The 16,421-nt window shown below is 41.6% G+C and overlaps 1 protein-coding gene across 5 annotated transcripts in view; it reads left to right on the top strand.

Annotated features, from left to right (window-relative positions):
• HP1BP3 (heterochromatin protein 1 binding protein 3) overlaps nt 1-16,421 on the top strand; it is a 47,988-nt gene that overhangs the window by 23,209 nt on the left and 8,358 nt on the right. For all 5 annotated transcript variants that reach the window (XM_030942694.1, XM_030942697.1, XM_030942695.1 and 2 more), the window contains one exon: nt 9,687-9,777. In XM_030942694.1, coding sequence (XP_030798554.1) covers nt 9,687-9,777 — 91 coding nt within the window. The remainder of the gene's footprint in view (nt 1-9,686; nt 9,778-16,421) is intronic.

Below are 16,421 nucleotides of genomic sequence, written 5' to 3'. Positions count from 1 at the left end.
AGCTAAGAATAAACCTTTTTTGTTGGTCTTACTTTTTGTGCCCGATTATGTGTTTCTCTTCATATCTCCATGTATAGTTTTTTTGTTTGTTTGTTTGGAGACAGGTTTGCTCTTGTCATCCAGGCTGGAGTGCAGTGGCACCGTCTCGGCTCACTGCAGCCTCTGCCTCCCAGATTCAAGGGATTCTCCTGCCTCCGCCTTCCGGGTTCAAGCGATTCTCCTGCCTCTGCTTCCCACGTAGCTGGGACTACAGGCGTCCGCCACCATACCCAGCTAATTTTTGTATTTTTAGTAGAGTCAAGGTTTCATCATGTCGGCGAGGCTGGTCTCGAACTTTTGAACTCAAGTGATCCACCTGCCTCGGCCTCCCAGATTGCTAGGATTACACGTGTGAGCCACTGTGGCCGGCCTTTTATTTTATTTTTTTTTGAGATGAAGTCTCGCTCTTGTTGTCCAGGCTAGAGCGCAGTAGCACAATCTCAGCTCACTGCAACCTCTACTTCCCTGGTTCAAGTGATTCTCCTGCCACAGCCTCCCAAGTAGCTGGGATTACAGGCACCAGTTACCATTCTTGGCCTACTTTTGTTTTTTGTGTGTGTGTTTTGTTTTGTTTTGTTTTCAAACCCAAATCTTATGTTTCTTTGTAAGAGCCTGGTAGAGTAGCTCTTTCAATGTTGTTAGCTGTTAAGATATTTAATATTGAACTCTGTGTCTTCTCAGATATTAAATATCTTAACAGTTGACAACATTAAAAGTGTTACTCTACCAGGTTTTAAAAAAAAAAAAAAAAAAACTAGCCTGGGTGTGGGAGCGGGCACCTGCAATCCCAGCTACTCAGGAGGCTGAGGCAGAAGAATTGCTTGAACCCAGGAGTTGGAGTATGCAGTGAGCCGAGATTGCACCATTGTACTGCAGCCTGGGCACCAAGAGTGAAAGTCCGTCTCAAAAAAAAAAAACAACACATAAAAGTAAAAAGGAGTGTAGATTTTAAAGGTCCTAATTTATTCTTAGCCTTTAATAACTAAAGAATGAAGTACAGCACCAGAAAGAAATGCATAAAGTTCATTTTGAAAGTGTTTGAAAAGTCTATAATAAAAGGATAAACAGCTTCAGAGTTGTAAGAGAGAAAAAAAAAGTGAAGAAAATACTATTTCAATTTCTGATATAAATGAGTACAAGACATTTCATTTTATTGTAGAAACACTTTACACAAATGAAATCGTACGTGTGGGGGAGAAGAATGTTAGTATTTACAAAAACAGGAAGAAAAATTGCATCTGGGTATAGTTTTTGGGTCTGGTATTGGGTTAAAATGTACTTTTAGGCTGGGCACGGTGGCTCACACCTATAATCCTAGCACTCCAGCCTGGGTGACAGAGTGGGACTCTGTCTCAAAAAACATTATAGATATATGATATATACATACATACATATACATCAAGTATATATTTTATGAGAATTCAGACTTCAGTAACACCTTTACACAGAAATAGCAGAATGTTTTCATCATTTAAACATGCAGCTTAAAATTCTGAGATAATTTTGTTAGTAATTCGTATGTAAAATTTGCCACTTAACGTCTTGACAGATCATTTAGATTGTCACATTTGCTCAGTTGTAGATTCATGCAGATATATCAATTTGTTTAAATTTGTAATTCACAGACTCTGAGAGTGTTTGTGTGAGATGACTTCTAGAATATTATGTTTAATCCAGATTTCTGTCTACAGAAGACTACTATATTCAGTGCACAATGTCCTGATACAGTTTAGTACCAGTATTTACTTGCATTACTGAGGCATACATTTAGAATTGCTGAGGTTTCAGTCCAGAAGCCACATTTTCAGAAAATCAGTAGTGGTCATCAGAGTGCCAAATTAAAGAGCTAGTGAAATAGTGCAAAAGAAAAGGGAATCATTGAAGCCGAAAGTTCTAAATTAATGAATTAATGTGCTGATATTTTCATGCTTCTTACATGCTGAGTGTAGTGGTAGTAGGCAGACACAATTGTGGATCAAAAATGCATTGTATGATGCAATTTTTTTTTTTTTTTTTTTTGAGACGGAGTCTCGCTCTGTCGCCCAGGCTGGAGTGCAGTGGCCGGATCTCAGCTCACTGCAAGCTCCGCCTCCTGGGTTTACGCCATTCTCTCGCCTCAGCCTCCCGAGTAGCTGGGACTACAGGCGCCCGCCATCTCGCCCGGCTAATTTTTTGTATTTTTTTAGTAAAGACAGGGTTTCATCGTGTTAGCCAGGATGGTCTCGATCTCCTGACCTCGTGATCCACCCGTCTCGGCCTCCCAAAGTGCTGGGATTACAGGCTTGAGCCACCGCGCCCGGCCTGTATGCTGCATTTAAAGATGGAAACATTTCACTGTTCTTTAATAAAGAATAAAGTTTATTTGGCTCATGGTAACTGCAGGCTGTACAAGAAGCATAGTGCAGCCATCTGCTTCTAGTGGGGGCTTCAGGAAACTTATAATCATGGTGGAAGGAGGAGCTATCGTATCACATGTCAAGAAAGGGAGCAAGAGAGGAGGGAAAGGTGCCACACTCTTAACCAGATCTCACACTCTTAAAACAACCAGTTGTTTTAAACAACCCGCTCATTACGACCAGGAAGGCACGAAGCCGTTCATGAGGGATCCATCCCTGTAACTCAAACACCTCCCGCTAGGCCCCACCTGCAACACTGGGGCTCACATTTCACTTTTATCTCCCTTGTGTGACCCCAAATTGTCTGAGAGAGGTCTCAGTCAATTTAGAAAGTTTATTTTGCCAAGGTTAAGGTTGTGCCCGTGACACAGCCTCAGGAGGTCCTGAAAACTTGTGCCCAAGGTGGTCTGGGGACAGCTTGGTTTTACACATTTTAGGGAGACATGAGACAGTAATATATGTAAGGTGTACATTGGTTTATTCTGGAAAGGTGGGACAACTCAAATCAGGGAGGGGGCCTTCCAGGTCACAGGTAAATAAAAGACAGTTTTATTCTTTTTGAGTTTCTGATTACTTTTTCAAAGGAGACAGTCAGATATGCATTTATCTCAGTGAGTAGATGAATGACTTGGAGTTCTGTCCTTTGTCTGCAAGGATTTTCCTTTGTGGACAAATTGTAAGGGAGGTATGTAGCTTTTTTATCTTAGTGGCTATCTTTTTTTTTTTAGGAATAGAATGGGAGGCAAATTTGCCCTTAGCAGTTCCCAGCTTGACTTTTCCCTTTGGTTCCTGATTTGGGGATCCCAAGCCTTATTTTCCTTTCACACCCTTTATTCTCTGCCTTTTGGTGAGTGGAGACCGTATCCTCCCCCATTTTTTTTTCTGGTGGTTCTACTCTACTTACGTAAGGTGGTGTGTTGCTACCAGTGTGCCTTTGCTCCCCTTCTTTTGAAACATACTGTCATGACCTTATGCTGAAACAAAATTTACCTGATAATAGATGGGTTGTCAACCCAAAGGTGCTAATGAGCCTGAAGACCTTTTCTCATGGCCTTTTTAATGGTAATTTTTTCCATGGAAACTTTTTTCTTTTATGTGAAACCATATTGATTTTCTCTAATTCTTGATTATAATGGAGTCCTGTCATATACACATTTAACTTGAAAATTCAGCCATTCTTGCTTGGCCAAACAAAAGAGGAAGAAAAATACAGTTTCATCAAAGTGTAGGTTGTCTGTACTTGCTATCTACAGTGTCTTGCCTTCCACTTTCCCCACTTTAGTCAGACTTTATCCCCACCACTTTACCTGAATATTTTCTGTCCGTCTCACTTCGCAGATTTCAGTGGTCAATTCATAGTCCTTACCAACTGCCCTCTCAGTGGCATTTCACACAGTTGATGACTCCTGCCTGCTTGAAACATTTTCTTTACTTGCCTTCCAGGACACCACACCTTTGTACCCCTCCTTTCTCAATCTTCTAAGGATTTCTGCTTTACCTCTTAATATAAAGGTGCCCTCGGGGTTATACCTTAAGCCTCTCATCTTTTATGTGCACATTTGCTTGGTGATTCCTTTCACTTGCAAAGCTTTAAATACCAGCTATAAACTATTAATTCACAAATTTATGAATTTAGCCCATACCTCCCTTCTAACTTCAGATTCGTGTATACGGATGCCTGTTCAACATCACCACTTGGATGTCTGATTTAAATGTTGAAAACTGAACTCTTGGCCGGGTACGGTGGCTCACGCCTGTAATCCCAGCACTTTGGGAGGCTGAGGCGGGCGGATCATGAGGTCAGGAGATTGAGACCATCCTGGCTAACACAGTGAAACACCGTCTCTACTAAAAATGCAAAAAATTAGCCGGGCGTGGCGGCGGGCGCCTGTAATCCCAGCTACTCAGGAGGCTGAGGCAGGAGAATGGCATGAACCCGGGAGGCGGAGCTTGCAGTGAGCTGAGATCGCACCACTGCACTCCAACCTGGGCGACTGAGCAAGACTCTGTCTCAAAAAAAAAAAAGAAAAGAAAACTGAACTCTTGATCCCCACTCTGCGCCCGCTCCCCCGCAAAATCCCTGCATTTCCCACATTATCTTCATTTCAGTTCATGACAGTATTATCTTTCCACTTGCTGAAACCAAAAACCCTGGCTTTGTGCTGGTCTCTTCTCTTTGTTACATACCTTTATCTAACTTATAAGCAGTTATTTTGCTCTGTCTTTAAAATATGTCAGTAAACAGGCTGGGTGCTGTGGCTCATGCCTGTAATCCCAGCACTTTGGGAGGCAGGTGGATCACATGAGGTCAGGAGTTCGAGACCAACCAGCCCAACATGGTGAAACCCTATCTCTACTAAAAATACAAAAAATTAGCCAGGCATGGTGGCATGCGCCTGTAGTTCCAGCTACTCAGGAGGCCGAGGCAAGAGAATCACTTAAACCTGGGAGGCAGAGTCTGCAGTGAGCCAAGATCACGCCACTGCATTCCAGCCTGGGCGACAGAGTGAGGCTCCATCTCAAAGTAAAATATAAAATATAAAATAAAGAAAAAAACTAAACTAAAATAAAATAAAATAGTAAACATACTACTTATTCATCACGTGCATCACTACCATTCTCTTCCAGGCCACCATCATCTCTCACCTGTATTAGAGCAATAACTTCCTAACTGCTTTTTTCATGCTCCCTTTCAGTATGTTCTTACCATCATAGTGAGAGTGAGACTTTTTGAAAAATGTGATTTCTATCGCTTTAAAATTTATTTATGTATTTATTTATTTATTTGAGAAGGAATCTTGTTCTGTTTCCCTGGCTGGAGTGCAGTGGTGTGATCTTGGCTCACTGCAGCCTCCACCCACTGGGGTCAAGCGACTCTCCTGTCTCAGCCTCTCGAGTAGCTGGGATTACAGGCTGTGCCACCATACCCGGGTAATTTCTGTATTTTTAGTAGATTTGGAGTTTCACCATGTTGGCCAGGCTGGTCTCAAATTCCTGGCCTCCAGTGATCTGTCCACCTTGGCCTCCCAAAGGATTACAGATGTGAGCCACTGCACCCAGCCTGTCACTTTTTTTTTGTTGTTTTTTTTTCAAGCTAGGGTCTTGCTCTGTTGCCCAGACTGGAGTATAGTGGCAAGATCGCAACTCGTGGCAACCTCAAACTCCTAGGCTCAAACAATCCTCCCACTGCAGCCTCCCAAGTAGCTGGGACTGCAGGAATGTGTCACCACATGCAGCTAATAGTTTTTAAGTTTTTTATAGAGACAATCTCCCTACATTGCCCAGACTGGTCTTCAACTCCTGGCTTCAAGTGATCCTCCTGTTTTGGCCACCCAGGTGTTGGGATTACAGGTGTGAACCACTGTGCCCAGTGTCATGTCGCCTTTCTACTCAAACATTCATGTCCTCCCAACCCCCTCACAGGTAAAAAATCAGTCTTGAGGGTTGAGTGTGGTGGCCCACGCCTGTAATCCCAGCACTTTGGGAGTCTGAGGTGGGTGGATCACGAGGTCAAGAGTTTGAGACCATCCTGGCCAACATGGTGAAACCTCATCTCTACTAAGCATACAAAAATTAGCCGGGCGTGGTGGTGGCACATGCCTGTAATCCCAGCTACTCAGGAGGCTGAGGCAGGAGAATTGCTTGAACCCGGGAGGCAGAGGTTGCAGGGTTGCAGTGAGCCAAGATTGCGCCACTGCACTCCAGCCTGGGCGACAGAGCAAGACTCTGTCTCAGGGGGAAAACAAACACAAACAAAAAAAATCAATCTTTAAAAGTGCCTTTAAATACAAGGCACTACATTCCCTTCTATCTCTGACCTAAACTACTACTCTTCACTCCCTCACTGGTCTCACAGCCTTTCTGTTGCATTCCCTTTACCTGAATGGCTTTTTCCCCATAAGCCACTTTGCCAGTTCCTTTACTTCCTTAAGTTTTTAGTCTAATATCATCACCAAAGATCTGCCTTGACTATTTTTATTATTGTTGTTACTTTGGCATATAAACAAGAGAAATGTATTTCTCACAGTTGTGCAGACTCAAAGTCTGAGATCCGGGTGCCAGCATGGCTGGGTTCTGTGAGGGCCTCTTCTGCGTTGCAGATTGCCTTCTTCTCATTGTATCTTCATATGAAAGAAGGAGCCCTTAATACTTTCTTAAATGTTTTATCTTGGAAATTTTCAAACATGTACAAAGAAACATAGAGAACATTAACCATCGTACTTAAATCGTTCTTTTTTTTTTTTTTTTTTGTTGAGATAGGGTTTTGCTCTTGTTTCCCAGGCTGGAGTGCCGTGAGAGTGGTATAATCTTGGCTCACTGCAACCTCCACCTCCTGAGTTCAAGCGATTCTCCTGCCTCATCAGTCTCCCAAGTAGCTGGGATTATAGGCATACGCCACCACACCCAGCTAATTTTGTATTTTTAGTACAGATGGGGTTTCTCCATGTTGGTCAGCCTGGTGTCGAACTCCCGACCTCAGGTGATGTGCCTGCCTCAGCCTCCCAAAGTGCTGGGATTCCAGGCGTGAGCCACCTCACCCGGCCACTTAAATCATTCTTAACAAAATTAATAATTTATTATTATCTAGTACCCAGTCCATGTTCAGGTGTCCCTAGTTGTCTCCAGAATGATATTTTACAGTTGTTTTTCCTAACATGGCCCACACGTTGTGTTTGGTTGATAATGACCAACCAAAACCTCTCTGCCGGTCAGGTGCTGCGATTCACACATGTAATCCCTGCACTTTGGGAGGCCAAAGCAGGAGGATCGCTTGAACTTACAAGTTCGAGACCAGGCTGGGCAACATAGTGGAACCCCCCCCCGTACAAAAAAAATAACAAAAATTAGCTGGTGTAATGGCATGTGCCTATAGTACCAACTACTCGGGAGGCTGAGGCGGCAGAAGGGTTGCTTGAGCCTGGGAGATCGAGGCTGCAGTGAGCCGTGATCATACCACTGCGCTTCAGCCTGAGTGACACAGTGAGATCCTCTCTCTCAAAAAAAAAAAAAAAAATGGGCTGGGCGCGGTGGCTCACGCCTGTAATCCCAGCACTTTGGGAGGCCGGGGCAGGCGGATCATGAGGTCAGGAGATCGAGACAATCCTGGCTAACATGGTGAAACCCCGTCTCTATTAAAAATACAAAAAATTAGCTAGGCGTGGTGACAGGCACCGGTAGTCCCAGCTACTCGGAAGGCTGAGGCAGGAGAATCACTTCAACCTGGGGGGCGGAGGTTGCAGTGAGCCAAGATCTCGCCGCTGCACTCCATCCAGCCTGGGCGATGAGCAAGACTCCATCTCAAAAAAAAAGAAAAAACAAAAATGTTTAACTCATAGAGTTTGAGTTTCTTAGTCTGTGCTAAACACTTAGAATAGTCCTTGGCACCTAGTAAATGTTCAACTAATGTTATTCTTCTTAGTCTCAGTTCCAACTTCTCATAGTATGACCATCACAGCATGCTAAACAGGATTCTAATATTTAAAGACATCATGTTTTTTTTGTTTTGTTTTGTTTTTTATTTTTTTTGAGACAGAGTCTTGCTCCGCTGTCCAGGCTAGATTGCAATGGCACAGTCTCAACTCACTGCAGCCTCCACCTCCCGGGTTCAAATGATTCTCCTGCTTCAGCCTCCTAAGTAGCTGGGACTACAGTTGCCTGACACCACGCCTGGCTAATTTTTTTTATGTTTTTGGTGGAGCCACGGTTTCACTGTGTTGGCCAGGCTGGTCTCGAACTCCTGACATCATGATCCGCCAGCCTGGCCTCCCAGAGTGTTGGGATTACAAGCATGAGCCACCGTGCCCGGCCAAGACATTGGTTTTTTATATAACATGCAAATTACCTTCTTAATTTGATAACAGTGATTTTTTTGCAACCCTAGAAGAAGAACTGGACATATTGGGTACACAGAGACTCTGAGTTGGCCTTGAAGAAGGTGTCTTTCGAAATTTTCTAGGTCTGTCATATGGCATTAGAAGTGAAATGTTAAAATCTAATCTTCAGCCAGGTGTGGTGCCTCATGCCTGTAATCCCAGCATTTTGGGAGGCCTTAGTGAGAGGATTGCTCGAGGCCAGGAGTTGAAGACCAGCCTGGGAAACATAGTGAGACTCCATCTCTACCAAAACAGCAACAACGACAACAAAAAATCAATTTAGCCAAGCATAGTGGCACACACTATACACCCAGCTAGTCCCAGCTACTTGGGAGCCCAAGGCAGGTGGATTTGTGTGAGCCTAGGAGATCGAGGCTGCAGCTTGCCATGGTTTGCCACTGCACTACATCCTGGGCAACAGAGCGAGACTCTGTATCCAAAAAAAAAAAAAAAATTCTCATGTAAGATGTAACTCATACTCTGTTTTTGGCTTTTCTCTATTTACATCAAAAAGTGAGCACAGCCCAGGATGCAGTATTATACCCTATACTTTTCTCTAAACATACTAATTTATTTGGAGACCTCTTAGATTCTTAATTTTCAACTCTTAGTTATTTCAAGAGTTCTCTTGATTTTCTTAATTTCGTGTATGCATTTCTGACAGGCCGGTGTTCACAGTTGGCCTCAGAGAATTCCAGAGTTGAATGAGACTTTTAAGATATCCATCCTTTGCTTGATTACTCAGTTTGATCATGGTTGTGGTCCAGTAGCAACCAGTGGTGGGTGGGTTTTTGGAGTGTCTTGGCAATTTAGAAATTGGTTCTATATGGTATGAGATTCCGTATGTATAGATAATGACTTAGCTTCTTTACTTTAAAGAAAAGAGTACCTCTTGTTAAGGTTGCCAGCAATTTGTTACTACTTTTTTTCATTTTAACAAAGCTAATAACCTCTAATAGTAATCGGAGGCTGGGCATGGTGGCTCCCGCCTGTAATCCCAGCACTTTCGGAGACCAAAGTGGGCAGATCACCTGAGGTCAAGATTCGAGACCAGCCTGACCAACATGGGGAAACCCCGTCTCTACTAAAAATACAAAATTAGCTGGGCGTGGTGGCGCATGCCTGTTATCCCCCAGCTACTCGGGAGGCTGAGGCAGGAGAATTGCTGAACCCGGGAAGTGGAGGTTGCAGTGAGCCAAGATCGTGCCATTGCACTCCAGCCTGGGCAACAAGAGTAAAGCTCCATCTCAAAAAAAGTAATGATAATAATAGTAATCAGAACTCTTGATCTGGGAATAACCCTGTATCTCTTTCTTTACATTTTTCTTTCATTAATGTATTTATCACTGTTTTTTTGTTTGTTTGTTTTTCTTTGCAGGCCTCAGCTGTTGAAGAACGCTCTGCAGAGAGCAGTAGAGAGAGGCCAGTTAGAACAGATAACTGGCAAAGGTGCTTCAGGGACATTCCAGGTTAGAAATCAGAGGCCTGGTTGTGGAGAAGTGCTTTTTAAAGTTTTTGGTTTCAGGACCTCCTTATACTGTAAAAATTTATTGAGGAACCTCAAATAATTTTTGTTTATGTGGGTTGTATCTGTCAATATTTACTATGTTAGAAACTAACACTGAGATCTGGGTGTGGTGGCTCACACCTGTAATCCCAGCACTTCGGGAGGCTGAGGCAGGTGGATCTAACCTGCGGTTGGAAGTTCGAGACCAGCCTGGTGAAACCCTGTTGTCTCTACTAAAAATACAAAAATGAACTGGGCGTGGTGGCACGTGCCTGTAGTCCCAGCTACTTGGAAGGCTGAGGCAGGAGAATCACTTGAATGCGGGAGGTGGAGGTTGCATTGAGCCGAGATCGCACCACTGTGCTCTAGCCTAGGTGACAGAGTGAGATTCCATCTCAAAAAAAAAAAGAAAATTAACTGAGGAAAAATTTAAATATTTATTGATTTACTTTAAAATAATAGTAGAAAACCCATTACATGTTAACATAAATTACATATTTTTTAGTGAAAAATAACTGTCCTTCCCCTTCACCTCCCAGCCCTTTTTTTGAGACAGCGTTTCGCTCTGTTTCCCGGGCTGGGGTGCAGTAGCACAATCACAGCTCACTGTAGCCTCTATCTCCCAGGTTCAAGCGATCCTCCAGCGTCAGTCTCCCAAAGTGCTGGGATTGTAGGTGTGAGCCTATAATCTGTCTTCCCCAATTTTTTTTAATGAGAAGTCATGAGGCGCTGTTTACATTTTTGCAAATGTCTTTAACGTGTAGCATAACAGAAGACAGCTAGTATCTGTTCCAGTTTATTTCGGGTTACTTATTTGAAGAAAATCTGACCTCACACAGAAATACAGTTAGAAAATGATGGAATATTTTAAGATAACTTTCAGATAGTTGTAGAAATTATTATTTCATACTACACCAAAACTCAACAAATTGTTATTTTTTAACAGCTTTATTGAGGTCGATTTACATACCATATACAATTTAATTTATATAATTACAGTTTATAACCCAGTGATTTTTAGTAACTTTTATAGAGTTGTACAACTGTTACAGTCCAATTTTTGGATATTTCTGTCACCCAAAAAAGATCCCTTGTAACCATTTGCAGTCACTCCCTATTCCAAAAGCAACCTCAGGCAACCTCTAATCTGTTCTCTGTCTGCAGATGTGCGTTTTCTTCATGTTTCATGTGGATAGAATCATGTACTATGTGATCTTCTGTGTCTGGCTTCTTTTACCTTGATGTTTTTGAATTTTATCCACGTTGCAGCATGTACCAGTACTTTCATTCTTTTTTATTGTCCAATAGTATTTCATTCTGTGGATGTCACATTTTGTTTATCCATTCATGAAATGATGATGGACATTTGGATTATTTCTGCTTTTCAGCTAATTAAGAATAATACTGCCTATGAACATTTATGTTCAAGTCTGTGTGTGGATATGTTTTCAGGACTTGCTGGGCCATATGGTAAATTTATATTCTAAGAAACTGGCAGTGTTTATAAGGGCTCAAGTCATTTTGTTTTGTTTTGTTTTGTTTTGTTTTGAGATAGGGTCTCACTCTGTCACCCAGGCTAGAGTGCAGTGGTGTGATCTCAGCTCACTGCAACCTCTACCTCCCTGGCTCAATTGATCCTCCCATCTTAGCCTCCCTAGTATCTGGGATTATAGGAGCGCACCACCATGCCTGATTAATTTTTCTGTTTTTTATAGAAATGGGGTTTCACCATGTTGCCCAGGCTGCTCTTGAACTTCTGGGTTCAGTGAAGTAGTCTGCCTGCCTCAGCTTCCTGAGGTGTTGGAATTACAGGTGTGACCCACCGCACCTGACCAGGGCTCAGTTTTCTCCATATCCTCTTGAACATTTGTTACTCTTTTTTATTATAGCCATACTAGTGGATATAGGGTATCTCATTGTAGTTTTGATTGGCATTTCCCTAATAGTTACTGATGTTGAGCATCTCTTGTGCTTAAGGCCATTTGTTTATTTTCTGTAGTGAAATGTGTATTCAGATCTTTTGCCCATTTTAAAAATGGAGTTATTCGCTATAAGAATTCATTACTCTAGATATAAAGTCCCATCAAGTTTTTTCTCCTGTGACTTTCTCAGTAGTATCTTTTGAAGTGTTTAATTTTTGATGAAGTCCTATTTATCATTTTTAAAAATTGCTTTTGCAGTTTTATGGTTATCTAAGAAACATTGCCTAAGTAAAGGTAATGAAAATTTACTCCTATGTTTTGGAGTTTTATAGTTTTGGCTTTTAAATTTAGGTCTGTGATCTATATTGTTTTGTTTATAGTGTGAGGTAAGGGTATAATTTATCTTTTTGCATGTGGGTATCTGATCATCCCAGCACCTTTTATTGAAAAGACTGTCCCTTCCCTATTGAATTGCCTTAGCATCTTATGAAAATCAGTTGACCATAAATACAAGGGTTTATTTCTGGATTCTGAGTTCTCTTTTGTTGTTCTATATATGTGTATCCTTCATGCCAGTACTCCACTGTCTTATTGGCTGTAGCTTTAGAGTGAATTTTGAAATTTGGAATTATAAGCCCTCTAACTTTTTCAGGAATGTTTTGACTATGCTGGGCCTTGTACAGTTCCACACAAATTGTCCATTTCTGCCAAAAAACAAACAGCTGGAGTTTTAGTAGGAATTGCATTGAACCTATAGATCAATTTGGGGAGACTCACTATCTTTACAATGTTGAGTTTTCCAATCCATGACACAGAAGGTCTCTTTTTAATTTCTCTCAGTAGTCTTTTGTAGTTTTCGGTATACAAGTCTTGAATTTTTTTTGTTAAATTTATTGCCAAGTATTTTATTCTTTTTCCATGCTGTCATGAATGGTGGAAGTGTTTTCTAATTTTCGTTTTCAGGTTGTTAATGCTAACCTATAGAAATACAATTGATTTGTCCATTGCTCTTGTGTCCTTCACCGTTGCTAAACTCACCAGTTGTAGTAGTTTCTTTGTGAATTCCATACAGTTTTCTATATACAGGATCCGTTATCTGCAAATAAAGAGCATTTTACTTGTTTCTTTCCAGTCTGTATGTCTTTTACTTCTTCTGATTGCCTGATTGCTCTAGATTAACCTCCATTACAGTGTTGAATAGAAGTAGTAACAGCAGACATCTTTGCCTTGTTCCACATCCTGGAGAGAAAACATTCAGTCTTTCACAAGTTAGTTGTAGGTTTTTCATAGATGCCTATTGTCAGGTTGAGCAAGTTCCCTTCTATGCTACTAGTTTCCTGGGAGTTTTTTTTTTATTTTTATCATGAATGGCTGTTGGATTTGTCAAGTGCTTTTTCAGTGTCTGTTAAGATGATTGTGTGGTTTGTGTCCTTTGTTCATATGGTCTGTTAACATTATTTGTTTTGTGATAAATTCTTTAAAGTTTAGTTGCCATGTGGAACCTGAAACCATAATCAGTGAATTTCTTGGACTATGTTACCTTAAAATTTGTTGAACTTTGAATAGATATTTTAATCCAACATAATTTTGTAGCACAATACATTGGTCATTTGAAAAACAGTGGCTTGCAGTTATGTAGATTTTCCAAATGTTGGCATTTCATTATATACGATAACAAAAATCACAGTCATTAGTATCGGCCACTGATCTTATAAGAACAGTATTTAAGTATTGGGAAAATAACCAACTCACAGTGATAGACACAAGTTTTTCAGAATTTAAATTTTCTCTTGAAAGTTTGAATTTTATCATTGGCAACAAATACTATTGTTTTTTGACATGGCCGGCTCTAGTTCATTTTCAAGATACTGTCTACCTCATAACCAGTAGGTTAGCTGTCAGTTATTTCTTCAAGTAAAGAAAGTATTCCAGGCCAGGCGCAGTGGCTCACACCTGTAATCCCAGCACTTTGGGAGGCCGAGGCCGGCGAATCATGAGGTCAGGAGATCGAGACCATCCTGGCTAACACGGTGAAACCCAGTCTCTAATAAAAATACAAAAAATTAGCTGGGCATGGTGGCACACGCTTGCAATCCCAGCTACTAGGCTGAGGCAGGAGAATCGCTTGAACCCGGGAGGCGGAGGTTGCAGTGAGCCGAGATCACACCACTGTACTCCTTCTAGGCTGGGTGACAGAATGAGACTCTGTCTCAAAAAAAAAAAAAAAAAAAGAAGAAAGTGTTCGAAGAAAAGTGCAGCTAATTCAGCTCATAACTCTAACAATTACACAAGAGCTTTTCCTGGATACCATCATGTCTGCATATGTAGCAGATACAGATTATGTGTTCTTCCTGTTTCATCCCATAAAATATTCTAAAGACACATATTCAGAAGTTGAGATAGTTTTTAGAACTTTATCAAGGGCATTCTAAGTGAATTGGTACTCTTTTTTAAAACCGTAAGTACATAGCAGTAAAGAAGACAATAACCACATTTTTGTGCCTCTGCCTTTATCTGTGGTAAGCTGACAGCAGTTTTACTCACCATTGCTTCTGCACTCTCAGTGCAATTGTCAAAATAGTGAAAAGGCCAGGTTTGGTGACTCACACCTGTAATCCTAGCACTTTGGGATGCTGAGGCGGGCGGTTTACTTGGTCAGGAGTTCGAGGCCAGCCTGGCCAACATGGTGAAACCTCGTCTCTACTAAAAATACAAAAATTAGCCAGGTGTGGTGGCGGGTGCCTGTAGTCCCAGCTACTCAGGAGATAGATGCAGGAGAATCTCTTGAATCCGGGAAGCGGCGGTTGCAGTGAGCCCAGACCACGCCATTGCACTCCAGTCTGGACAACAGAGTGAAACTCTGTCTCAAAAAAAAAAAAAGACAGTGAAAAAGTAAATCACATCTTAAGTTTTTGTTTGTTTGTCTTTTGAGATGGAGTCTTGCTGCAGTGAGTACAGTGACTTGATCTCGGCTCACTGCAACCTCCACCTCCCAGGTTCAAGCGATTCTCCTGCCCCAGCCTCCCAAGTAGCTGGGATTACAGGCATGTACCACCACACCCGGCTAATTTTTGTATTTTTGGTAGAGACGGGGTTTCACCATGTTGGCCAGGCTGGTCTTGAGCTCCTGACCTCAGGTGATCCACCCGTCTCAGCCTCCCAAAGTGCTGGGATTACAGGCGTGAGCCACCACGTCTGGCCTATCTTAGTTTTATTATACAAATAGTTTTGATCTTGCAGATCCTCTGAAAGGGTCTCAAGAACCCAGATGGTTGTAACCAGACCATTCTTTAAGAACCACTAACCAGTTTTGTAGAGCATTTCTGGTTTTCTCCTTTTCCCTTTTTGCGTATTATTGCTAACCTTTGTTCCCACACCTTTCATTTTCAAAGTATGCTACGTGATTTTCTTTTGTATGATACTTTTTTTTTTAGTTTATTTATTTATTTATTTTTAGAGACAGAGTCTTGGTCTGTCACTCAAACTGGAGTATAGTGATGTAATCATAGCTCACTGTAGCCTCAACTTCCTGGGCTTAAGCCATCCTCCTGCCTCAGCCTTTCATGTAGGTAGGACTACAGGCACGCCACCATTCATAGCTAGTTTTTAAATTTTTAGTAGACAGAGGGTCTCGCCATGTTGCCCAGTTTGGTCTTGAACTCTTGGCCTCAAGCAGTCCTCCCCCATTAGCCTCCCAAAGTACTGGGATTACTGTGCTCACTGATAACCTAAATATTTATCAAAATTTTTCATTTCTATTTTCCTCATAAGATTAAAAGGGCTATTTATTATTTTTTATAACTACAGCTGACCCTTGAACAACATAGGGGTTAAAGGTGCAGATTCCCCATGCATTAAAAAAATTTCATACATAACTTTAGATTCCCAGCAGACTTGACTCTTAATAGCCTACTGTTGACCGGAAGCCTTACAAACAGTTAATACACATTTTGTGTGTTGTATGTATGATATAATGTACTCTTACAATAAAGTAAGCTAGAGAAAAGAAAATGTTATTGAGAAAATCATAAGAAAGAGGAAATATGGCCGGCCACAGTGGCTCACACCTGTAATCCCAGCACTTCGGGAGGCCGAGGCAGGCAGATCTCCTAAGGTCTGGAGTTTGAGACCAGCTTGGCCAACATGGTGAAACCATGTCTCTACTAAAAATAGAAAAATGAGCCGGGCCTGGGGGTGGACGCCTATAATCCCAGCTACTTGGGAAGTTGAGGCAGGAGAATTGCTTGAACCTAGGAGACAGAGGTTGCAGTGAGCCGAGACCATGCCATTGCAATCCAGCCTGGACAACAGAGCAAGACTCCATCTCAAAAAAAAAAAAAAAAAAAAGAATATATTTACTCTTCATTAAGTGGAAGTAGATGATCATAAATGTCTTTATCCTTGTCATCTTCGAGTTGAGTAGGCTGAGGAGGACAAGGAGGTATTGGTCTTGCTGTCTTAGGGTGGCAGGCAGAGGCAGAAGAAAATCCACATATAAGTGGACCAGCACAGATAAAATTGTGTTGTGTTCAAGGGTCAGATGTACTTCATTTTTCAGATTCAGAAAAGTGAAATATTCTCAAATAAAATAATAATTATTTATTTATTTATTTATTTATTTATTTTTAGACAGAATCTTGCTCTGTCGCTGAGGCTGGAGTTCACTGGCATGATGTCGGCACAC

The sequence above is a fragment of the Rhinopithecus roxellana genome, chromosome 12 (assembly GCF_007565055.1).
Source record: "Rhinopithecus roxellana isolate Shanxi Qingling chromosome 12, ASM756505v1, whole genome shotgun sequence".
NCBI classification, from domain to species: Eukaryota; Metazoa; Chordata; class Mammalia; order Primates; family Cercopithecidae; genus Rhinopithecus; species Rhinopithecus roxellana.
Note: the sequence above shows the minus strand (reverse complement) of the source record. Positions and strands in the feature narration are given on the sequence as shown.